Consider the following 27,136-nt stretch of genomic DNA (forward strand, 5'->3'; position numbering starts at 1 on the left):
CAAGATTTTCTAAGGTTTATTAACATATCATATCGGCCTACACAACTATGGTGTAGTTATGCATTGAATGAAAAACTTGGGTCGCAGGTTCCTCAATAGTGCATTACAAGACATCTATCAATATTTGTGCATACCTCCAGCAATGTTAACTATGTTGAAGCACTTATTTTAACTGATATTATACATAATGTATTATACTCTTATAAGATGTATGTAGATATTTAATCTCCGGCCTTGTCAGGTATTGAACAATCAATAAATAAAGAACACAGAATTGTTAAATATAAAACACAGAATTTGTGTGATTATACTAAATGATTTACAAATAAACACCACTGCATATTTACAACTGTTACACATGCTGATGTAACGCAAATGTTCCCACTAATAAAGTATATCTTATCTTAAGCTGATCGATGGCTGCCATATTTGCAAAATGTGCCTCTGAACCTTGACACGTGCATGTTTCAGGCTTATCAATTAATGTAATGTAATGTTATCAATTAACAACAAGGGTCACAAACATAAGACCAGCTGTTAAATAAAGCTCTTCTGACCTTAGCTGGCATGTGTGTATATATATTAAAACATCTTTTAAAACTACAACTCCCAGTAGAGAAGTGCCATAGATAGAGCACATATTGTGAAACACATCATGTGTAGTTCTGGGAATGGCATGGGGGAGGGGGGGAAGCGGTGGACCCGTTCGAATCCAGTTTTGGACAGTCTGCCGTGGTTCCATCCCATTTCAAGTGCTGTTCGAGGCTCGGCGTAACCCAGCACACTCTCCAATCACAGAGCTTGAGGACTATCACGGGTTTGTCAAACAGAGCACATGGTGTAGTCCAAATGATAGCTGGGGATTCTGGGTAGTGTAGTGTCTTCTGCCATCCTTTACTCCGAAAATATATTTGTTTCTCCGAATCGAAGGGGAAAATACAAAAGCATTGCACACAATTTAAACCAATCAATGTTGTGTAATTAACAAGGATAATCTGGTGTTTTTTAGTCGATGAGTAGTGCAGATATCACTGTAAAATCAATCGACAGTAAGGGTAATACTTACTTCCGGGTGTACGATTCTCCGTTATCCAATGAGAATGGATGCTCACATTGCCTTTAAGGGCAGCCGACACAAACAAATGCCGTGCTTCCATGAGCGTCAAATCCCGCCGCAGATGGGAATACATTGCAATCAGTTGAAAGCTATTTGCGTCCCTTTATGAAGCTGAAGGAGCCTAGGAGCGTCACAACTGCACGCCACGGACACTGACCAAACGTCGCTCCTGGACGATTATGGAGTGAGAGTGTGTTGCTGCATACAATGTCATAAAACTGCACCTATACCAGCATTGATAAACACATTCATTGAGGACTGAACTTATTTTTTAATCAAAAATGTTCAAATTGCACACAAAAAATAGTAATACATATACTGTATATAAACATCATTGTACAAACAGTTATGTAATATTACATATAGTAACCCATAATAACCATAACCCATAAACGCAGAAGCATTTTGATAGAACAAAGACAAATATCACAATAGCACATTTAAAATAGGGCAATATGAATGATAAGAGATATCATAATGACACAATTATGTGTTAACAAGTTAAAAGACACTGAAAACGATGCACACAAACTCAATGAAGCAGGTCTGTATAATCAATATATACTGTACGAATGAACAGTTAGTTTAGGATGCAAAATTAGTATTTACTTTTCAACTGATCAAATATATTACATTTACGGAACCAAATTTAAAGTGCAATGTTTACCTTTCAGACAAAAGTGCCAACATGCAAATATAACTGTGTATTGTTGAATACACTTTGTTTGACATATGTATAGATGTTTAAGGAACTAATTTCTGTGTACAACATTGCATAAGAATGTCTACAAGTATGCAGTGCCTTCAGATCAGAAACTGCAAACCGATATTAGTATTTGCCAACATATTTTTGTAAGAACAAAAAAGAATGGCGAAGCAACAAGAGAGACATTTGTTGGGATACCCTATCATCTGCAGGAGTATACTCATATTCCAAAAAGACTCGGCAGAGGGCCCTCTAATTTTAGCAGGGGAAGGTTACCATACTGGGAGGGATTGTACAGTGCAGTCACATGACGGGCCTGGTGGTGAGCCAGTAAAAGAGACAGCAGGTCACCTCTGAAGTACTTTTCATTTGAGCCAAGGGCCCTGGGTTTACAAAGGCCAGATATGTAAAGACCAAATAAAAATGTCTGCAAACATACAAAGTCTTGAAGTGGATTTAAAGTATAACAGACCTCAATTTGTGTTAATAACATTATGGAGAAGGTCTGCTGTTTTATTACTTGTGTGTGTGAAATGCACACTTGTTCCCCTGCACGTGTTTTGAGAGAGTGATAAGCAGGTTACTGCGGTCTGACAGGGGACAGTAGTAATTACATAACCTTTTTAATTTCTGCACTAACTTTTGATCCTTTGGTATGTAAATCGTTTCCACAAGCTGTCCACTTTCACAGACAGTCTGAGGTGTCACCATGTAGACTCCAAGGTCAAAGCAATATGGCCCAGATCCATAAACCACTCCACGTGTTCTGAAGTAAAAAAGAAAGGGGTGACTTTGCAGCCACATTAAAACTGTACATTAATCAACAAGCAATCTACAAAATGTGTAGTCGCTCAACTGTTGCTCTTATGAGGCTTTGATTCAGAGCTGAGGGTATAATGCTGTTATTACTGTCAACTTGGTACTGCTTCGTCTTTTGTGTTCCTATACAGCGGGAGAGACCAGCTTGAATTGCTCGTAGGAGTTTAGGATATCATTTTATGCTATATAAAGTGCTTTCCCAGTGTTCTTATACTCGATATCCCTGGATATAAAAATGAAACGTATGGTGTATGTGCTCCATCTGCTGGACTCCTCTGAGGCAGTGAGACTGTGTTAGTCAGCATACAGGGACCTCTGCTGGTGGATTTGTATGCGTCTGATTTGAGATTGGATTTGTAGATTTAAAAATGGTATGGCAATGTTATACAAACGTTTCGAATTCCAACTTTAACTTAAACATTTGCAAAGAGTGTGTGTTTATTGTGATAGGAAAACCTGGTAAAAGCACATTATTGAATTGTATTATTTTTCACAAAAATGAAACCATCAATAGCAAAAACAGAATTAACTGTCATTAGTAAACCACTCAAATAAAAAGATCATAAGTGGTTTTGTTTTACATATATTTTAAGGATAATAATAGCAATGTAACACTGTCTATGACACTTATAACACTGATTTGAAAAACATACAGAACAAATTAATTCACCGCCCTTAATAAAGTATTTAAATATACATTTCAGGTGTGCTGTTTTGTTTAGATAACATCTGGAGCTCTTTTAATGTCCTTTTTGATTATTGTTACACCAGGTCTTGTCAAAACCTTTATTCCATATTCAATATCCATTACTAAACAAAACAGCAATTCTACTCCACTACAATTCAGAGGTTAACCTGATATTTTTACTCCACTACATTTATTTTAGGTACTTTGCAGATTCTGATGAATGATGTGAAATATAAACAACCCTTAAATCAGGCTTTAGTTACACCTGAGTAAAATTCAGGGAAGGTGATTGTCAAATGCCAACAATCAGGCGAGATATTTGATAGTTGGTGCTTGAGAAGTGTTACGGTTTGGGAAAGGTAGGACCCAAAAGCAGATTACAAAAAAAGGCCAAGGTCTACAACCAAAAGCGAGCTTTAATTCAAAGCCGATCAGCAAAATAGCATGGCATGGATAGTAGGGGTGTAACGGTTCACAAACATTTCGGTTCGGTACGTACCTCGGTTTTTAGGTCACGGTTCGGTTCGGTACGTTTTCGGTACAGCAGAAAAAATTATCACAAAACATAACATTTTTTTTTTTCATTATTATTAAACTGTGAATAATGTATTCACTCAAATCAATACAAAATATAATAAAATAAACATTAAGGTGCAGCATTTCGATGAACTGAAATAATCTGTATTTGAACTTTACTGTAGTACTCACAAAACAAACTATTAGTTTTGGGTTTTTAATTATTATTAAACTATGAATATTCACTCAAATAAATATAAAATATAATAAAATAAACATTAAGGTGCAGCTTTTCGATGAACTGAAATAATCTGTATTTGAACTTTACTGTACTAGTACCTAAGCAGCCAGCTTGACATTATGACTTGCTTGTCATTGTCTTTTCATGTTTTTCTAAAGAAAGATGAACTTGTCCACATTGCTTGCTGAAAGGGCAGACATGCTGGCACTAGCAATGTCTCCTGCTGTGGAGAACACCCTCTCGCTAGGGACAGAGGTAGCAGATACAGCCAGGTAGCGCTTTGCTAACATGGCAACATAAGGATATTTGCCGTTTGTAATAGCTTTGGCTCGGTCTGAACTTTTTGCGAGTGGTGGAGGCTTAAATGCTAGCGGGAGTTGGGTTTGCACTTCAGTCTTTTGGTACCGGTGATATTCACGTTCGGGTGATGCCTTTTCAAATGAGTGTGCAAGTTTGATGTATTGCCAGCCGCGTAACCAATGTTAGTTGAACAATGCCGACAAACAGCTTTGGTTCGGTCCACCTGTCTTTGTCCGTCATCCTTGTACATAACTGCGAAACCAAAATGTTCCCAAACCGGAGACTTCAATGATGCTGGAGGATTTTCGAGCTCAACTTTATCTGCGTTCGCCATTTCGACAGTTCCTCAAATTACTGACTGCATTTGAACGCATCCCTCTGACCAGCTCGTCCAATGAAATGACTTGCTCGCTCTATGACGCGTTGAACACAATGGGAGAAAATTACTCTGAATGCTGCGACGCAGCACCTGAGATTACTTCCAAGAAGTTGTTCACGTTCTCAATTTTTTACGTTTAACGTTATATTCGTTCGGTACACACGTGTACCGAACCGAAGGGCCCGTACCGAATAATTTCGGTACGGGTACGTGTACCGTTACACCCCTAATGGATAGCACAGAGGTAACACGAGGAAAATACAATACCCAAAACACGGTCGTGACCAACATGGAGGGAGACAGGAAAAAACAAACCATGAACCGACACCGAACACAGGGAGAGACGAGACTAAATACAGGGAGGGGTAATCACGAGACAAGAAACAGCCGGGCAGGGAAGGAGAAACACAAGGGCAACAGGTGATCACAATCAGATAATTAGACACCAGGGAAACGAACGACAGAGAGGACAGAACAGCAAAATAACCCCAAAACTATAGGTTACTTACGTAACCCCAGGCCTCAGAGTAACATGAAGTGAGATGTTTCACTATGGGATGCGCCTCATCGCGGAGCAAACAGAAGCATCAATCTCATTACGCCAATCCTGATTGGCTGGTGATCTTGACGTCAGCGTCAGGGAATTCCCCCCCTATAAGTAGCTTGCGCCACAACGCATGCGTCATTCAAAATAAGCATCTCTTCTCGCTTCACCATAGCAAGGAGGGCCGTCTGGTGAGACATCTCACTTCATGTTACTCTGAGAACTGGGGTTACGTAATAATAATAATGGGATTTTATCTGTATGAATAAAAGGTTTGAAATGAAATGAAATGAGAGGTCTGGACAACGCTCGATGACGCTGCTGTCATTCGTGGCGCTGGATTTGTGCCAGGACGCCTCGCTACTCTACTCTCCAAATGTTTGTGTGTATTCTGTGATTTGTGACGGCGTTGCATTTGTGCTAGACGCCTCACTATTTTCGCCTTAAGTACCCATATTGTTCTGTCACTGTGATACTCTGTGGCCTTCGTTTTGTTTACTCATATTATACATAGATAGCTCCTTGTTTAAGGAGCCTATACTTTTGTTTATATAATTTCTATTTGAGGTTATTATTCAAATCAACCTCTTAACAAGAACATCTGGTTTCGTGTTGCTTCCCTTTTACCCTAAACGAGCTGGGGACGTAACATATATGGGGGCTCGTCATTTCTAATCAGGTTGGTAATTTGATAAATTCTAATCAGATGGTAAATGTGTAAGTACAGCTTAGGTTAAATGACTGTGAGTCATTTGAATTATGTCCTTCGCTTGAAGGAATAGACAGGTGTCTAAAAGACAATTTATTGCAGATCATTTCGGTCTCACGGTAAAAAGAAATGTAGTAAAAGAAGGGCTTAAGGCTCAGGTCATAGATCAGTTGGTAGAATGGGGTGTCCTTAAGTTGCCCGGCGAAAAGCTCAGGAAGCTGTTGCTACTCTCCAAGTGGGAGACAGTCTTGATTATGACTCAGTCAAAACTGCCATCCTTCATGCTTACGAATTAGTTCCAGAAGCTTACAGACAAAAATTCCGTAATAACAAAAAAGATTTGGTTCTTTCGCTTCCCGTCTGATGAAAAGGACCAGGAGTGGCTGGATCAAGTTAGCTACCTAGCGAGTAGCTAGCACGTTAGTTAGCATTACAGCCTTGTAATTGTTATTAGCCTTAACATGAAGTAACATTAAGTAACCCAACATGTTAAACAGTAAGAGTAGTAGTCATATTTCGTGAACCCTTTGAAGAGTACTGTGACACCGGTGTGATCATTCTATAATACACAATGTAAGCCCGGGGGACAAATGCTAACGCTACATTAGCATCTGCGATCTTTTCTACTTCACGCTATCTGCACAAATGGTTGACATTAAAAAGACCAGGCAGTTCAGAGAGAATCAAAGGAAGGCAGGCAGGCAGCTTTGCATGACATTCTTCTGGACGTGTTTCATTGTGGTGATAGTGAGGGTAGTCAATCCTTTTGTTGACAAGACAGTAGTGACGGCCATCTTGGTGACGTGTGTTGTTCTGCTACAGGGGCGGCGCTAGGATTGCCAAAGCACCCCCTAAGCACCCCCAAGACATATGTTTTTTTTCGAAAATTATTATTATTATTTTTATTAAATTACTTTGTGACACTTGAGTAGGGTTGGGTATCGTTTGAATTTCTACGATTCTGATTCCGATTCCGATTCTACTTTTCGATTGCGGTTCTTAACGGTTCTCGATTCCGGTTCTTTGAGGGGCAGGGTAAAAAAAATGATACATGCTTCTTCCACCAAAAAAATTACATTTATTCGAGAAACTTTTACACAGGTTAGTTTACAGTAATATTCACATTAATCAGTCTGTTTATATTCACTGCTATGTAACTGTAACCTGAGAACCACTGAAGCTACAACAGTGCAACAGTCCAACTTTTAAAGAACAGTTCTTTTTGAGAAAAACAAGCATCTGCCTTCTCTGGCATACCGGGAAGAAAGGTTTGAACATTTTGAAGTAAAATGCTTCAATCTGGTGCACTTTAAGCAGAATTACTAGAGACTAGATCTAGGGGGTACAACACCCATATGAAAAAGATCGGTTTACATTTTAATAATTAAATAAGTATGTGAGCATAACCAATAACCCATAGCCAATAACAAATACATGTAACGTATTTTATTTTTGTTGTTCATATCTTATTTTACTATTTTATCTATGCATATTTTTTGTATCTCTCCAGTTTAAAACGATATGTCTGGTTTACTGTCCTATAGTATACATTGGAATTATTTCAAACCTGTTTTATCCCAATAATTATAAAGGAGAGCCTTGGAAATATGTGTTTACGTAAATTGTGATCAAAACGTTTGAGTCCCACTGAGATAACTTATACTAAAGTGAACTATCTAAACACTCACAGTCCTTTACCTCACTGAGCTGTAGTTATCAGCCTCTCAGTCTGACTGGAGAGGACTCTCCCTCCACATCATGGTAGAAACATCTTCTTCTTCCGTTAGAGCAGCTAGCACCAGATGCTAATAACAACAGCGCCCTCCCTTTCTCCCTCGCTCACTCGCACTTTGGCTGTGAGCTGCGGTTGCCAGATAGGCCAACATCCCCCATTTTCATCACTTACAGCGCCCATCGTACAGGGGAAATTAAAATTGTAACCGGGATGAAAAGGGTGTTACATTTACTTAATTATGAATGGTGTTACATCAAGGCCAAAAATTAGGATGAACACCAACGGTCAAAACAAATGTGTTTCCTCCCAGAGCTGCCAGCGCAGCGCCTCCACCGCAGCACCTCCACAGATCTGGCGTCCGAGGCGAACATCTATAGAGAGGCGAAGTCACGCCCATCTACTTCCGGCCCATGGGACCCCGGAAGCGAAAAATTAACATTGAATTCAATGGAGAGAGAACACGTATCTTTTGATCCCGTTTGAATTGTGCCACGAACTACACATATGATGTTTCTCAATCTTAAACAATAAGTTCCATGTCAAAAAAGTCACATTTTGTCGTAAAACTGTTGAAATATAAGACTATGAAAAATACGCGACTACAAAGACTACAAATCCCAAATCCCATTCTGGCTCGCGTAAGTGATGTCACAGGCGATAATTCTCCAAGTGGTTGCGACTCGTAATTAAAGCGAAGAAGAAGATCTCATAACCGATTTATTCCCTCCAATAAATAAGAGATTGCTAAAAATAAATGCACTTTTACAAGATGCATGTGTGCTTTGTACCAGGTTGTAATCACATAAGTGATCAAACCACTTGCTCGTTCTATCGATTGCCGTCTGATGAAAGGACCAGGAGTCGCCGGATTCAGACATATCAGGTAATACACATGTTGTGCATGGAACATATAGTCAAGTTAGCTACCTAGCTAGTAGCGACGAGTAGCGAGCACGTTAGTTAGCATTACATTACTTAGCCTTGTCATTTTTAGTAGCCTTACCATGAAGTTATTATTTTATTACATGAAGTAAGAGTAAGAGTAGATGGTAAGTATTTCGTGAAACATTTGAAGAGTAGCCTATACTGCGCCATCCACCGGGTGCTAAGGAAGCAGTCAGGGAGAGTCGAAGGCAGGCAGGGAGCTTTGCATGACAGATTCTTCTGGACGTGTTTCATTGTGATGACAGTAAGGGTGAGTCAATCTGTTTGTTGGAAAGACAGTAGTTGAGTGATTACTGAGAGAAAATGATTAGAAGAGGTAATTATTCAAAGTGTTGTTACTTTAAAGTGTTGTTACTGACCTTTTTCTCTTTTATTTCCTTTCCCTCACCTGTAACTGCTGAGACCCTGAGGAACATGCACACTGACCTGCCCTGGCAACCTGATTTCCACTGTACGTAATAGTATTTGGTTATGGTATATTATTTATATACATCAAAGGCACAATGCACCCCCCAGAGACACACATGTATTGAGTGTGATATTGTGCATAGGTCAAGTGAAATCATCTTTACACACTAGAAAACTGTAGGAGCGGCAACTTGTTTTGAAATTGTATTTTTAATATCCGAAAATGAAGTTGATCTGTTTTCTTTATTCTTCTCTCTTCCCAGCTCCATCCATCACCGTGCTCTGTTCCTGCAGGTCCTGCTTGCTAATCAATGCTCATATGTTTTCATTACATTACATTGCATTTAGCTGACGCTTTTATCCAAAGCGACTTACAATAAGTACATTCGACCAGGAAGACACAACCTTGAGGAAAACAGAATCATATAAGAACATCAGGTTTCAAAGAGCCAATCGTTTCAAGTGCTGCTCAACTGGCTAAGCCAGTCCTTTATTAGTATATAAGTGCTCTGTTAGCAGTTCTTTGTTAGTCATTCTATCGCTCGAAGTGGAGTCGAAAGAGATGAATTTTCAGTCTGCGCCGGAAGGTGTGTAAGCTTTCTGCGGTCCTGATTTCAATGGGGAGCTCATTCCACCATTTTCACACAATTACAAATAAAGTCAATGTATTGTATGACATGAAGTTGTGCTTCATTAGGAGTCAATAATACATTCATTCTGCCTTCATCCATTCTGCCTTCAACTGCACAATGACTGTGGACTGCACCGACATCCATGTAGCTGCCCCCCCAGTAAGATGAACCAAGCAAAGAGGGTCAACATCATGCCTAAGGACATCCAGCTGCATCCGCGGAGAGAGGGCTTAGACTGACCTGAGACCAGCACACCCAAACACAACGGCTCTTTTAAGAGCCACCTACAGTTTCAAAGAGTTGCAATCCTACGTTATTATAATGATTAAACTGGTTCATGTATCACTTAGTTTACTGAACCGTGATGAATGAAAGAAATTAGTGAGGTAGTGGTTTAAAGAAGTTACAAAGACATTAATATATGAGTGACAGGTCAGTGTAAACACAAGCTTCTGTCAATTATGGATCATTCAAACTATATACAAATAATATGTAATAAAGTTCTAAAACAAGTATTCGGTATATTCCTTGATAGCTTTTGGAGAAGGTTGTTTTTAAGTTTACTAAAAATCTATCGTTTCAACTGTTTCACTTTATAAAAAGGAACAGGTGAGTAGAGCATCATTGAGTTTCTTATTCTGTCAGTAAATTATCCAGATGAAATGTTTATCATTATTTTAGTCAACCCTAAACAAATTGATTGTACCTTTTTAATAATGACCTTACATGGTCGGCAAAGTTAAATTAACTTCAATCAAATCTGTTCTGAGAAAAAACTAATAAATGTTTAAAGATAGGAACTTGCCATCCCACTGAAAAACAGTCCGTAGAGATTTAAAGGCGTAGTTGTAGTTCAGTCCAACGTTTCATTTGGATTCATTTCTCCAACAGTCAACTATTGTCATAAAGAATATATATATTTTTCAAAGTCAACTTTATTGTCAATCTTACTCAGTTTGTGTTTATAGACAGAGAGATCAAAAAGACGTTTCCAACAATCCCAAATACGAAAAATTAAATTATACAATTTACAGATATGTAATGTATACAAATATATATATATCCTATATACACCATCATGTATAATGATGGTGTATGATGTAGAAGGAAGTGTGGTAGATAACAAGTAAATATAGAGTTACATACAGATCCATGTTACAGCAAAAGATGGAATAACTAAGAAGCACGCAGTATAATAATAATTACATGCAACAATGAAATAACTGCTCAGCGTCTCCACCACAATCCCAATCTGCTGTGTCCTGTTTTCCTCCCCTCTGCATAACACCCCATCACACATACGGAACACAACACAGAGTCTGAGGGTGTTAAGAGTATGTTTATTTAAATGTCCTCCTCTCTACTGGCCAACACAGGGAGCATATGCTGGGTGTAGAATTGTTCCAGGAGGAGGAGATTTCCATGCCATGCAGGGTCTTTGGGGATGAGGATGATGATCGCCTCCTTCGTGGTCCACACAACAAAGTAGCAGACTCCGGTCTGTGATGTGCAGCTGCCCTTGGACCTGGTGCCAGTATGGGTGATATATGACCCACCCTCCTCACGGAGACAGAAGGATGGTAACTGGGCTGCCTCCGCGATGGTCATGTTCATGTCACCAAAATCCTTGAATCTACACACAGCAAATAAACTCAAATGACACAACGAGATGTAAAAGGAGATCACACATACAGTATAGACTATATAAAACTGTCCGCTTCAATCTGAAGAGCAACTAAAACAAAACACGGGAGTGTACCTTGTTCTTGTGAACACTAATGTTATCCACAGCATACACAGAGACCACGAAGTTCTTAAGGAGAAAACTAGTTACTAAAACAAAACACGTTAGTGTACCTTGTTAGCTAATGTTAGCTAGCTGACATTAACGTTACACATTGCACTCATATTACTCACCGAAACCTTGTAAAGCCGGTCCCGCTGCTCTTACAGAACCGACTAACTCCCCTTTCGTGTATGTACAGCTCTCAACGTGTCCAGACTTGTAGTCACCTCGTTTTATACTTTTATTCTCATTCTGAAAGAAACAGGTGAAACGTGCTAACGTGACGGCCGTCTTTGTGATGGTGACGCGTATTGTGCGAGACGAGAGACCTGTAGTTCACTCAGCGGTTTCACACAAAAAAATGTGTAACTTCACAGTTTTACGACACATTTTAATTTTTTTGACTTGCAAAATATTCTTTTAAATTGACAAACATCATATGTGTCATTCGTGGCACAATTCAAACGGGATCAAAAGATAACCTTTCTCTCTCCATTGACTTCAATGTATAATTTTACGCTTCCGGGGTCCCATGGAGGCTCCCGGAAAGGGAGGGACTTCGCCTCTCTATAACGCCAGTGCAACGAGCCGGTGTTCCGGTTTAACTGGTTCCCCGATCAACTGGTTGACAGATGTGGAGGCGTGGCCTTCGACTGAAATACACATTTCGATCGCTTCTTCTGTCGTTTACATACATCTTTTGGTATATTTGGCTGGATAGGAACACTTTGATGCACATTCAGTACCAGTGTGTGAGGTTGTGGTTACGATGGCGATATCCGGACGCGAACAGCGAGGACTACAAAAAGAAAAACGAGTTGACTGGGCATGTCTGTTCAAAACATTGCGAGCTCCAATAAATCATTTAAACCAGCTATTGTTGGCAGACTTATTACTGAATATCGTTCTTAATGTGATACCAAGTCCATCTGAGACATGTGCACACCTTCAGACAGCCTCCAAGTGAAGCACATGTTCTTTACTCACAGTTTGAAAGCAGCGTGGAGAAGTCTTCAGCTGTGTTAAACTGTGATCCGCTCGAATAAATCCTTAAAACCAGCTATTGTTGCCCGAATTATCACTGAATATCGTTCCTAATGTGATATCAAGTCCATCTGAGACCTGTGTACACCTTCAGACAGCCTCCCAGTGAAGCGTACGTTGTTTACTCAGAGTTTGAAAGCAGCGTGGAGAAGTGTTCAGCTGTGTTAAACTGTGATTCGCCCAGGGAAAATGGGATCCGCCCAGATTAAACTGTGTTACTTCTTCTGTGGCTATCTACCAGCGATCATGTTTAATATGAAAGACACACACATACATCCCTTATAAAAACGGCATTCTGCAGCACTCATCCAGATCAAATGTGACTGTTAACTCGTTTTGCAAAGATAGCAGCAGAAATGTCATTGCTGCAAGTGCAGGGATATCTAGACTTTAAAATGCTGATGGGTCATTAATCTTGGTCTCGGCAAACAATATTAGGAATCCTCTATTCAAACTACATAATATTCAGTATCCATCAACATAAAAAAAGTTCATGCTGGACTCAAACCCGAGTCCCAACAGCGAAAGTCACTCCAGCCCTGCACGTTATGAGTGCGCCACAGATCAACACCATACCTCCCAGAGAATCAAAAATAAAATAACAGTGTTCAAAACACTCACGTCAATTACATTACATGACATTGCATTTACCTGACACGTTTATCTAAAGTGACTTACAATAAGTGCATAAGACCAAGAAGATACAAACTTTCTTTCTTTCGAGTATTTTCACTGAAGTTATGAGAAAACCGTGTTTCATGGTGAGCATTGTGTTGCCATGGTCAATAGCTGAAGGTCTTGTGGTCATTTGAAAGTTGGAATGAAGGGTCTGGCTGAAATTATGTGGAAGGAGATGCATTTGGCGCAAAGTGTAGGAAAACAGGATTTGAAGGCATCTCCCATTGACTTCAATGTTAAAAAGATAGTTTAAAAAGCTGAATATTTACAACGGCATTTGAAGAAATCTCAAGACTGTCCCGAAGATGTCTTCACGGCTGGACTGTTGAAGTCTGCTGCATGTCAGTTGGAGCGATGACATCATCGTGTTCCATTACACAGGTGTTTATAGTTGAGCTAACGAGCTCTGTAGAGATCACAGGTTTCCATTGTTCTGAATGAGAGACAAACCTCTTACATGTGAACGTTTTGTGGAAGAACCATAACAGATATCTGTGAAATTTCAAAACGTGAAGCATGTCAACGAAGTTGAGTATCTGAAGTGTAATTTTTGTGTAGTTTCGGGTTAATAATGTGGCCTTTTTGGCAGTTTAACTAAAGGTGTGCGGCTGCTACCGTGAGGAAATATCTGCCTGAAATTACAATGGGCTTCAATGGAGGAATGTTGAAATTTGTTGTCACTTCATACCCTCAAGAGGCATTTTGTCTAATATTTCTTCTTATTTTATTTTTATTTTCCAACCTAGGAGAGGTTTTCCTACGTTTTCCATGAAAAAATATGTCTGAGGAGTGTAGGGTTTGGGAAGTATGGCAAGTTTAAAACATTTTTGGGGGAGAATTTTGAGCTGTCCTGCACTCTGTTTTGAGATCAAAGCACTCTAGAGTTAACGAGCTGCTCCATCCACTCTGATGTAAAAATCTGAAAAAGGCCTCTCTACCAAGCTCCAAACTAAATTCAATATCTCAGAATGTTTAAAAGATATCAAAAGTAAAAGTCAAGTTTGAATAGCTGAAGGTCTTGTGGTCATTTGAAAGTTGGAATGAAGGGTCTGGCTGAAATTATGTTGAAGGAGATGCATTTGGCGCAACGTGTAGGAAAACAGGATTTGAAGGCATCTCCCATTGACTTCAATGTTAAAAAAATAGTTTAAAAAGCTGAATATTTCAAAAAGTATGAAATATTTTTGGAAAAGTTGAAGGTTTCTTATCAATTGCTGAAAATACTGAATAGTTTAATATTTGAATGGTTTCTGTAGCTGAAAGTAAGCTGAAGTTATGGAGAGCTAAAGTATTGGCTGATTTGAAGGCTCTTCCCATTGACTTCAATGTAAAAAAAAGAGTTTAAAAAGCTGAATATTTCAAAAAGTATGAAATATTTTGAAAAAGTTGAAGGTTTCCCATCGATTCCTGAACAGGCTGAATAGTTTAATATTTGAATGGTTTCTGTAGCTGAAAATAAGCTGAAGTTATGGAGAGCCAAATATTGGCTGAAATAAGTTTAAGGGGAAGAATAAAGATTTGAAGTACTATAGTGGAATGCTGTAAACAGCATTCGCACTAATAAGGCGTGTCATGGTCGACGGTGCGGGACACACCAAATTGAGTTTGGGCGACAGGACACGCTTCGTCTCCCGACTTACGAAAACAGCCGAAATCGGCCTGGTGTGTCAGGGCCTTAAGAAGCATTCATGGAGGCTGCCGACGCGTAATAAAAATAACAGTAGCATTTCAACAGGTTTTTGATATGATAAAAACTGAAGTTAGATACCGTTATTAATCAGCTGTAAGTTTTAGTTTGTTTGAACTTATTCATTATAATTTGTGTACAATGGTATAAGAATGCAAACTTAAATTGATTATAGTCTATTATCAATTCAGGTTAAGAAACTAGTGCTGCTTGTTGCATCCTATTTTAAAGGCATTTCTTTTTATAATCTACTAAAATGCAACAAAAAAAGGGTTTGATTCTATTAATTTGGTCTTTTTTATTGCACTGTTGCAGCAGATTCCTGTGTAGCTTCAGATCTGAGTTGTATTAGTAAGCCTAATTTATACTTTTGTAGCAACACTATTTTTATATAATGGCAAAGAAAGGGTTCAGACTCAGTCTTTTCTTTTTTTCCTGTGTCATATGTGCAGGCCCACCTTAACCTGCCATCAGGCCCTGGGGCTGATAGGTTTTGTAGGCCCCCTATTTAAACAACAAATGAAAGTCATGTATAGCCTCGGCAGGCTCTGTGATCACACTTGGTCCTCTCCTCCAGATGAGTGACGTATCGGGCCTCCCTCATGTATTTGTCCGGTTGCCATTGGCTCCCCTCCACGTAGCAAGTCCTCGTCATCCTCTCCATCTCCTCCAACAGATAATGTCCCTCCTGTCTGTTTTTCCTCTCCCGCTACTCCATCGCTATCAGAACCAGACGGCCTACTTGGCTCCGAGGCCCCGCGGCCGGCACCGCTACTGCTCGGTACAGAACTCATCTGTCCTTCCTCCTCATCCTGGCCTACAGGTTTAAAATAACCTGTAAGCTTCGGCATGTTTTGTAATAGCTGCTTGTCTCGAAACTCCTTTTCCCTCAACAATTTCCTTTCCCGAGCGCCACTCTCAAACTTTTTCTTTTCAAACTTTTTCTCCTAAACAACCTTCATCTGTCACTCAATCACTCGCAATTTGAATAAGTCACATGTGAAACATATTCTCATTCTGATTGGCTGTTCAGTGGTGCCCACGGACTGTTACATCATGTTTGAGAAAAATCTCTGGAATCCATCGATCTGATTGATTAGCGTAGCAAATGATCATAATACTACAGAGGGAAGATATTTTCGTTTGGATTACTGGTCTGGGGGAAGCTCGCGAGTGTGTGTGTTTGTGTATTTTTGCGTTTGTGTGTATTGTGTTTGTTTCCCGGGGAAAACACTCACGAGAAACACAGGCTGTTGTTATGCCTGCTGTGACGTCAAGTTACTCCGTTCTCCGCTTGTAATTATGCCGTTGCAAGCTTCAACGTTGTATTTATCATCTGAATTTGCCGAAACAATTTTAATATTCTGAAAGCCAAGACTTTGTTTATTTTAAACCAGATGAAAACAAACTGTAACGGACCCTGCCGTGTTATCTATGATTACTATACGCCTTACATTCATAATGTCAGCCGGAGGGAGGAGGAGTGAGTGGCGAGTGAGAGCTGTCATCTTCCCTTTACAAGCTTCAAAAATGTATTTATCGTGTGATTTTGGAAATAAAAGTTTCATATTCTGAAAGCCAAGACTTTGTTTATTTAAACGTTTTTTTAAAACATCCGAAATAATTTTTTTTAATAACAATTTTTTTTAACACTTTTTTTTTGGCTCATGATAGGCCCCTGATCTCCGTAGGCCCCTGGGCTTCAGCCCAGGTCAGCCCGTGCATTAAGGCGGCCCTGCATATGTGGCAGCACTGTTCAATGTTTCTTGAAAACATTACCCACTGTAGTGTGACGTGTGAATAAACTCCAACTCTGTATCAACAACACTGTTGTGTAACTTCAGTTAAATACTTGTATGTGTGTAGATTAGAAAGAGGTAAGATAAAGGATCTGCAGTATTTTATGAAGTATTAATCGTACAAAGGTCAGTTTTATACAAGTAGAAGTGTGTATTTACCTGGTTGTAGGCTGTCAGTAATGCCTCTCTATTTGGACTGGTAGATCTCGGCAGACTGGCAACTTTAAAAGTAGCTCTCGGTTCAAAAAAGGTTGGGCACCCCTGCTCTAAAGTCATACCTCCACTGTATGATTCTATACATTGAATACTGTTTTACAAACTGGTCGTTTGCTTGTGCCACAAACCTGAAACCAATAGTGTAACATCCCGTCATGTCTGTTAAATTGTTCATGTCATGTTAATCAGGTTCATGTTATTGTTTCACGTTTAGTTCATAGCCCAGGTTAGATTTATGTTTAGTAAAGTCTTTTTGTTCACCTGTCTAGTCATGTCATTGCACTTCCTGTTTTATTTTGTACTTACCTCTGGTCTCATTTCAGGTCCCTTTACTTCCTCCCTTTGTGTGTTTTCCCGCCATCGTCAGTGTCTGCCCCGCCCCTGATTGTTTCCACCTGTTCCCCCTTACCTCATGTATAAATAGTCCTGTCTCCCTTTGTCCTGTGCCAGTTCGTCTTGTGCCATTTAGAGAGCCAGCTTGTCTGGCCCAGAGATTATTGTATTTTGCGACCATAGTCAAGTTTATTTAGTTCGTAATTTGCTTTGCTATGTTTTGCCTCTTAGGAGTGATGTTTTGTTTGAACTTTATACTTTTCCAAAGTAAAGACTATTTTTGAACAAACTTTCTTTTGAGTCGTGCGTTTGAGTCCAAGTGTCTGTAAGGTTCCTAACAGAACGAACTGGCCAAAAAATTGACTCAGCCGACTCCGGTTCCTTCAAGGCCGATGTGTTAGCGCAGGATGCTAAGCTAACCCTCCATGCTGAACAGCTGTCTTCCATCAACCAAGGAATGATTGGTCTCACGGATCGTCAGGATGAATTCCAAACAGCTGTAACCAACCAAGTAAATCACCTGGCACTTCAAATGCAGCAAGTTCTCTCACCCCTCAAAGCCGGTTCCTCTGCACCTACTCCAGCAATGCCAGGTCCACCGTCTGTTGCTTCGGATCACACCACCCCACCTGGATCGACGCTTCGCCTGGCTCCTCCGGAGAGGTTTTCTGGGGACTCTGGTAACTGTCGACCCTTTCTGGTACAGTGTGAACTACATTTTGCTCATAACCCTGCTGCCTTTGTTTCGGACCAAGCTAAGGTAGCTTTTATGTTGTCCCACATGTCTGGTAGAGCCGCTGCTTGGGCTACAGCCGAGTGGTCAAGAAACTCGCCCATATGTCAGTCACTGAACATCTTTACCCAGACCCTAAGCCGTGTGTTTGATCACTCATCACCTTCCAGAGAAGCCTCACGAGTCATTATGCAGATCAAACGGGGACAACAGAGAGTGACAGACTATGCAATAGATTTTCGTACTCTAGCAGCAGACAGTGGGTGGAACACCCCTGCTTTAATTGATGCCTTCATGAATGGTCTACAAGACTCTATAAAGGACCAGTTGGCACCCCATGAACTACCCACAGATCTTGATTCCATCATTGCCATGTCAATTCGCATTGATAATAGTCTTCATGAAAGGCAGAAGGAGAGAATCAGAACCAGTGCACGACCTCCGAGCCACATGGGGCACTCACCTGCCTTTCGACACCCATGGAGCTCCAGTCCACCTTCCTCAGCCTCGCCCAAGGAACCAGCGCCCTCGGCTGCACCGGAGGAACCCATGCAGCTGGTGAGCCAATTCTCTGCAACTGATTTCCCTCCACGTTCATTGACCATGGTACATATTCAAGTGCGTGACCAAGACATTACTGTGGGGACATTAGTCGATTCAGGTGCCGACGAAAGTCTGATGGACTGGAGTTTGGCAAAGAGACTATGCATCAAGACTGTTCCGTTGACTTCCCCTGTTACTGCCAGTGCCTTAGGTGGCAAGTTATTATTTAAAATAACCCATGTATCTGAACCTGTCCAAATAACCATTGACAATACACACATAGAGGAAATGAAATTCCAGTTATTTCACTCTGCAATACACCCATTGATTTTGGGTTATCCATGGCTGATCAAACATAATCCGATCATTGACTGGCGATCAGGGAGGGTTAAGGAATGGGGCCCAGGCTGTAGGCTGACCTGTTCAGACCTTCCTAGGTTCTCCACAGAACCTGAAAAGGAACAAGACAAACACACTCATAAGCCTGACTCCATTTCGGATTATCCCGACCTGACTAAAGTGTCCTTGTGTTACCAGGACTTAAAGGAAGCATTTAACAAAACTAGGGCCATGTCCCTACCTCCCCATCGACCTTATGACTGTCCCATTAACCTGTTGGCTGGTTCTCAGATCCCTAAAAGGAGACTTTACTCTCTCTCTGCACCGGAAAGGGAGGCTATGAAGTCCTATATTGACTCCTCTCTAAAAACTGGACTCATCAGACCATCCTCCTCCCCAGCGGCCGCTGGGTTTTTCTTCGTCGATAAGAAAGATGGTACCCTCTGTCCATGCATTGACTATAGTCCCCTTAATGAAATAACAGTTAAAAATAGATACCCACTCCCTCTGATGTCTTCAGCCTTTGAACTTTTGCAGGATGCAAAACTATTCACCAAACTGGACTTGAGAAACACTTACCATCTCATTAGGATACGAGAGGGGGATGAGTGGAAGACCGGTTTTAACACTCCCAGTGGTCACTACGAGTACCTAGTCATGCCATTTGGATTATGCAATGCTCCGGCAGTTTTTCAGTCATTTGTCAACGATGTGCTGAGGGATTATCTCAACAAGTTTGTATTCGTTTATCTCGATGACATCTTGATCTTCTCACCCGATGAGGAGACCCACACCCATCATGTCCGCCAGGTACTGCAAAGCCTGATGGAGAATCAACTCTACTGCAAGGCTGAAAAGTGTGAGTTTCACGTCAAGACAGTCTCCTTCCTGGGGTACATCATCTCGGCCAATCAAATCCAGATGGATCCAGAGAAGGTCAGTGCAGTGGCCAATTGGCCATCTCCCACCAACAGGAAAAAGGTGCAACAATTTTTAGGCTTTGCAAACTTCTACAGGAGGTTTATAAGAAACTTTAGTGGCATTGCAGCACCTTTACATGCTTTAACCTCTCCCCATGTCATGTTCAAGTGGAATATACAGGCGGATGAAGCTTTCCAGAAGCTCAAGAAACTGTTCACGACTGCCCCAATCCTCACAGTGGCCGACCCATGGAGACAATTTATCGTGGAGGTGGATGCCTCCAACGATGGCATTGGGGCGGTGCTGTCCCAAAGATCTGTCCAGGACAACAAGCTACACCCATGTGCGTTCCTTTCACGTAAGTTGACAACTGCAGAAAGGAACTATGATGTGGGGAATAAGGAGCTTTTAGCAGTTAAAACAGCTTTGGAGGAATGGCGTCATTGGTTGGAGGGGGCTGAGCAACCATTTCTAGTTTGGACTGACCATAAAAACCTGGAATACATTAAGAACTCCAAAAGACTGAACTCACGCCAGGCTAGATGGTCATTGTTTTTTAATCGGTTTCATTTTGTATTGTCATACAGACCAGGCACACAGAATGTTAAACCTGATGTATTGTCACGTTTGTACGATCCTGAACCTGTTGCCAAAGAGCCCGAGAGCATCCTTCCACCTAACCGTGTGGTTGGAACAGTTTCATGGCCAATAGAATCAGTGGTGAAGCAGGCAAATGGTGAGACCCCGGCACCTAGGGGTTGCCCACGAAATAGGTTGTTTGTCCCTGTTTCCGTTCGATCACAGGTAATACACTGGGCTCACACGTCTATGCTCACCTGTCATCCTGGAGTGAAACGCACAACCTTCATGATCAAGCAACGTTTCTGGTGGCAGGCTATGAGGAAGCAGGTGGCAGAATATGTTGCGGCCTGCACTGTCTGTGCCAGGAACAAGACCTCCACTGAAGCACAGATGGGGTTGCTGCAGCCACTTCCTGTTCCGCATCGGCCATGGTCCCACATCTCGATGGACTTTGTCACCGAACTACCGATATCAGAAGGTAACACCACCGTCTTGACGGTGGTGGACAGATTTAGTAAAATGGCACATTTTATTGCACTATCCAAGCTTCCCTCTGCCAAGGAAACAGCAGAGGTCATGTTACGTCATGTCTTTCGCATTCATGGTTTTCCCAGGGACATTGTGTCAGACCGGGGCCCACAGTTCATTTCCCGTTTCTGGAAGGAGTTCTGCCATCTCCTTGGAGCCACCGTGAGTCTTTCCTCAGGATATCACCCCCAGTCGAATGGCCAGTCAGAGCGCATTAACCAGGAGCTAGAGACCTGTTTGCGCTGCCTGGTCTCCCAGAACCAGGCATCCTGGAGCAAGCACCTGATGTGGGTGGAGTACGCCCACTTCCGCAACAGGACTCACACCGTTTCAGTGTGTGCACGGCTACCAACCACCTCTGTTCCCTGCCAATGAGGCCGAGGTCATGGTCCCATCAGCTCACGCTATGGTCCGTCGGTTCCGCCGGATCTGGGCCAGTGCTCGTCGGGCTCTCTTGCGCAGTGCCAGCCGGATGAAGGAGGTGGTGGATCGACACCGGAGACCTGCTCCACTGTATCGGCCTGGACAAAGAGTTTGGTTAGCTACCAAGAACTTACCCCTCCACGTCATGTTGAGAAAGCTAGCGCCAAGGTTTGTTGGTCCATTCCCGATATCGAAGATCATAAACCCGGTGTCTGTGCAGTTACGTCTACCCAGGTCATTAAAGGTCCATCCAACGTTTCATGTCGGCAAGATCAAGCCGGTCAGGGAGAGCTCATTGGTACCCGCCTCTAAACCCCCTCCACCCCCCCAGATGGTAGAAGGAGGCCCCGTCTACGCTGTAAAGAGACTGCTGGCAGTTCGTAAGCGAGGGCGAGGAAGACAGTTCCTTGTGGACTGGGATGGGTACGGTCTAGAAGAGAGAACATGGATCCCAGCGAGTTTCATTGTTGATCCGGCCATGATTAAAGATTTTGATCGGGATCACCCAGAAGTTCCTGGGACGTCAGGAGCCGTCCCTAGAGGGGGGGGTACTGTAACATCCCGTCATGTCTGCTAAATTGTTCATGTCATGTTAATCAGGTTCATGTTATTGTTTTACGTTTAGTTCATAGCCCAGGTTAGATTTATGTTTAGTAAAGTATTTTTGTTCACCTGTCTAGTCATGTCATTGCACTTCCTGTTTTATTTTGTACTTACCTCTGGTCTCATTTCAGGTCCCTTTACTTCTCCCTTTGTGTGTTTTCCCGCCATCGTCAGTGTCTGCCCCGCCCCTGATTGTTTCCACCTGTTCCCCCTTACCTCATGTATAAATAGTCCTGTCTCCCTTTGTCCTGTGCCAGTTCGTCTTGTGCCTTGTGCCATTTAGAGAGCCAGCTTGTCTGGCCCAGAGATTATTGTATTTTGCGACCATAGTCAAGTTTATTTAGTTCGTAATTTGCTTTGCTATGTTTTGCCTCTTAGGAGTGATGTTTTGTTTGAACTTTATACTTTTCCAAAGTAAAGACTATTTTTGAACAAACTTTCTTTTGAGTTGTGCGTTTGAGTCCAAGTGTCTTTAAGGTTCCTAACAAATGGAACGGCTGTACAAGAGAGCTCTCAAGGTTTTTGACAGAAAGCCAAATTCATACCACCACTGTACCATCCTTGAAAAACACAATATCTTAAGTTTTGACAATTTTAAGTCTTTTAAAAGTATGTGTTTTTTTTATAAATGTTTACATGGACTGGCCCCCCCTCCCTTAGGGGAATTTATCCACAAAAAACACACTGGATGCTGCACTAGGTTAGAAAACAGAGGAGACTGTGTGGTCCACCGTAGACGGACCACTTTTGGACAAAATGTCCTCTCCATTAAAGGCAGCTCATTGTGGAATAGCCTCCCAACTGAGATACAGGATTGTCCCACTCTCAATAGTTTTAAAGGTCAACTCAAAGAATGGTTGAGAAACCAACAGACGTGCAATCACCGCTAAATGCACTTTAACACAGGGGTATCTCCTCTTGCACTTTATGTAGCACTTGTATCTTCCCTTGCACTTAATATGTCGTTGCTGCTATATTGTATTACCATGTCATTAATACTTATGTATGCTGCTCTTGCTCTTTTGCACTTTTTGCATATCATGTATTTTGTTTTTGCTATGTTTGTAAAATGTAATTTTCTTAAATGTTTTATGTGAGGGACTGCGGATGGAAATTAGCGTTATGTTTTAATGTTTTAAGTGTTCATCACTGTGCATTGTCCCTGCCAAATAAACGATTAAATAAAATGAAATAAAGCATCTATACATATTGTGCCTGACAAATTAGTTTATATGGTTCAAAGACAGGAAACAAAACAAAGATTCGCAGTGAATCTGCTTTCGGTATAGTTCTTGATCCAAAATGTGAAGTCATGAAGAAAGCAACATCATTTGTGCTTTAAAGATGTAAAAACACATTGTTTTAAATATAGTTTATTATAATTTTAACTTCTGCTCAATCTTCAAAACTCTTAATAATAGCAATATTAAATAATAAACACAACAATAATAGTGTTGTTATAACTGTTCCAATTAATAGTTGTAATAATAATAATAAAAACATTACTTTTTATTTGTTATTTTTATTATAGAAATTGCACACTGTACTAGTAAATTGTTAAATGTAGTATCGCCATTTTTTTTTTAAACTGTATAAAATATCTTCTTTAAAGATAACAGATGAATAACCAATAGTATTCCACAGGATGACGGTGGGCGGGACTTCCTGCAGGAAGACAATAGAGGTTTCTCAATACTCAAATTTCCCCTCCTCGACTCCTCGGTCACCCGGAAATGAATTTCAGCGCGCCATGTTGAAGGACATCTAATTTCTCTAAATGCACTTCGAGGACCGAGCATCGAGCATCGAGGAGCTCTAACCGAGGAGACACTGATGCATCCTCCACGGCTCCTCCACGGATGCATTTCCGGGAACGGTGGAGGCGTGACGCAAGGCCGGACTTATCTCAGCCAATGACAGCTCTGCATGCATCCCTTGGATATTATATTCTGCTTTCATCGCAACGCGATGTTTATAGTGAGAAGAACAGCTGTGAGGTCCGTGCAGAAAGCAGAGCAGTATGTAAAATATATATCACTCAGTATAACAGGCCTACATTACTTTCTGTATTTGTATGCTGTAGTTTAGTAGATATCTACAAACAAAGAGTCGATATTTTTCTAAGACCATTTAGTGCTTCACATAATAAAATACACAACGGCTGTAGCCTGATTATGCTTTAGGAGTAGTCGGTGTGTGTTGTACAGTGCGTAGATGCGGCGGACAGATGGGTCTCAGTTGGTTGGATGTCCTATGCTTACTTTTATTAGGCTACTTGTACAACTTTTGGCCCGTAATTTCAATTCCCCATTTCAGCGACCAGAGAGAGAGGGGGGGGGGGGGGATATATCCAGTCTCTGATTCTTTCACACACACACACGGGTTTTGGGCCGAGGGCGACACCGTACTTCCGGAATGCGCCATTTCACGCGAGGTGCAAGCAGAATATCATAGTCTATTGCCTTAATCAATATAGTCAACTCTAAAATACCACATGAAGCAATGGCATGATAATATTATTTTGACAAGTGGGGTATTCACCTGGTGTTTCCAGAAGATAGACGTAGATGCAGCCAAAATCGACCGAAGGCCACTTTCGAGAGTCGTTTTTCCATACATCTGCAGGCAGTCTGTAAGGGCAATCCGACAACCCACACAGCTCTAGTTTACGCTGGTAACGACCTAGAGCACACCCCTCCAGTCCAGAGATGTAATCCGAAGACATGCAGCGATTTCTTCGGTTGTTAATTCAGAAAAAAAAACTAGTGCGCTCTGCCTGGCTACGTTAGCTAGCTGTTTACATTAGCACCTCCAGGATATTGGCACCTCCAGGAAAATGGCGGATTTATAAATATATCTATGGCGCGCGTTGCATTGTGGGTAGCTCGTGACGTCACTGTGTGTGAAAGAATTGTGTTACGTTATTATGAGAGTGCTCTCATACTTGTTTGATTCTGAAATTGTATATATTTATATAAATATATGTGCGTGTATATGTCCGCATCTGTAGCCTGTTATTGTCTCGTTATACCGCACTGTGAATGAATTAAAAGTAAATATATAAGTCATCATGAACACATCTGTCCATCAGACAAAGGGCTTGTCACAACCCGATCTGCAGCTCTGCCCGATCTGCAGTGCGCATGTGCGAGATGGTCCGCCATATTGGACAACTTCGGACGGGAGCCCAAGTAGGACAACATTGACACAGTAGCTTTTGGCAAAGCTCAAAAGGAAAACGAGAGAGATGAGTTATTGTTATTACAACGTGACTTCACTATTATTTAACAACTCTTTTTATTGTGTTCTTTTATTTGGGGTTAAGTACATTGTCAGAACAAGTGAGAAATGAATTTAACTTATGTTAGACAGCTATATGCCATACATTTTTGCACACATTCACAGTAAATATGTATTCAGTATGATAGCTGTCTAACAGAAGTTAAATCCATTTCTCACTTATTCTGACAATGTACTTCACCCCAAATAAAATAACCCAATAAAAAGAGTTGTTAAATAATAGTGAAGTCACGTTGTAATAACAATAACTCATCCCTCTCGAGTTTTCTTTTTGAGCTTTCCCAAAAGCCACTGTGTTAAGTGTCCTTCTTGGGTTGCCGTACGGAGTTGTCAAATATGGCGGTCCATCTCACACATGCGCACTGCAGATCGGTTAGAGCTACAGATCGGGGCTGAAGTCGAATAGTCCATTTAGCTTAGGAACCTTCCTAAAGGAGTGAAATGACCCGGAAGTCCCTCAGTGGCAGCCATGATAAGTGCCGTTCGAATTCTCTAGAATGATGAGAATGATAGGAAAGGAGGTTTCAAACTTCCTTTATAACCTCCTTTAGCTTAGGAACCACTGGACCTCCCTAACCGACAGGAGAAGCGAAAATGCTGCCCCACAATGCCTTGCAGCCGCAGCATTTGCCGTCACTCAACTTATTAAGCATTTTAAAACATAGGTGGTAAGTTGCCAAAGTTCTTTGTTTTGAACGTTCATCAGTATTATAATCAAAAAGAGAAATATGAACGTTAGTTTTCACTGAAATTATCAAATAAAGTCAACATTTCAGTCTTTACTGAGCTGTGTGGGGTTTGTTCAACTTTTAAAAGATGTTTGAATGGTGATATACACAGTGATAGATGTTAAGGACTATGTTTATAATAAATACATTTGTATTGATTTTAAGATCTTTAGTTCATACAATCATACGTATTGGGATCATTTGTATTAATGTAGACCGGAGGGAGAGGGTGACGAGCATAAGTTTCACTTTCCTTTTATATTTCAATTCCAACTTTGGTCATGAAGAATATGTTTCTCTGTTGTCCACGTTCATAAAGCAAAGCAGCAGCATCAGAGCACGGTGCAGAGTCTCTAGATGAGTTTACAGTAGTCCCTCGTTCTTATTAAACATCCATGTTGTAGTCCACTGTATAGAAAACTGTGGTTTCCATAGTTTCCCCACAGCAGCAGACGCACACAATGACGTCCGCTGGCGCATCATAAACACGTCGGATAGTGAAAGTGCATTCGGATTCTCTAAAGTACCGCAGTCTCTTCTCCTAAGTCCTTTTGAATTCTCCTATCCACTATCCATTAACCCCGTGACGTTTCACTCAGAGCTCAAGGAATAGACGATAGGGTTAGAACTTAGGAGCTGATTTTTAAACTATCCGACTGCAGCCCGGGTAGTGACAGGGCTGCTGTGCCTCCTGTCATCATTAATGGACGTCTCTTTAAAATGACCGCTCAGAGGAGAGGAGTTCTCATTTCTCTAACCGCCTGCTGCTTCCCCTCCTCTCTCCTTGGTTCCCCTCCTCAGTCCTCCGCTCGCATCTCCTGTGGGCGGCACCAAGTCTCGAGGAGGGGAATCGAGGAGGGGAAATTTGAGGATTGAGAAACCTCTATTGTTATGTAGCTGTTTAGCTGCAGCAAATGTTTCCCTCGTTTCCGACTTTTGTAGCTCATTCAAAAGGGACCGTGTTTTAACCATACAGTCTATGGTTTTAACTGAAATACATTGGAGACGGTTTAATTTACGTGTATAACAGGGTCAGGATTAACACGACAATGCAGAACTTTACAGCGATAAAATCGTTTGTTTTCCAGTATCCTAAAACTATTGCTATGATCACAGTAACAGGTAATACTTTTTCGGAAGAAACAACAACTAAC

General features: G+C 41.2%; 1 protein-coding gene across 3 annotated transcripts in view; it reads left to right on the forward strand.

Annotated features, from left to right (window-relative positions):
• Positions 1 to 27,136, forward strand: part of LOC117448115 (retinol dehydrogenase 13-like) — a 32,672-nt gene that overhangs the window by 2,074 nt on the left and 3,462 nt on the right. The window contains exon 1 of one of the 3 annotated variants that reach the window (XM_034085245.2): positions 25,725 to 25,922. The exons of 1 other annotated variant lie outside the window; for it this stretch is intronic. Coding sequence is in view for 1 of the 2 variants with exons in the window: in XM_034085244.2 (XP_033941135.1) it covers positions 27,032 to 27,104 (73 nt within the window). In the remaining variant the exon portion in view is untranslated. Of the gene's footprint in view, positions 1 to 25,724; positions 25,923 to 26,712; positions 27,105 to 27,136 lie in introns of those variants that run through there. One more of the 3 variants, XM_034085244.2, reaches the window with a different exon arrangement.

Source organism: Pseudochaenichthys georgianus, chromosome 6 (genome assembly GCF_902827115.2).
Source record: "Pseudochaenichthys georgianus chromosome 6, fPseGeo1.2, whole genome shotgun sequence".
Taxonomy (NCBI): Eukaryota; Metazoa; Chordata; class Actinopteri; order Perciformes; family Channichthyidae; genus Pseudochaenichthys; species Pseudochaenichthys georgianus.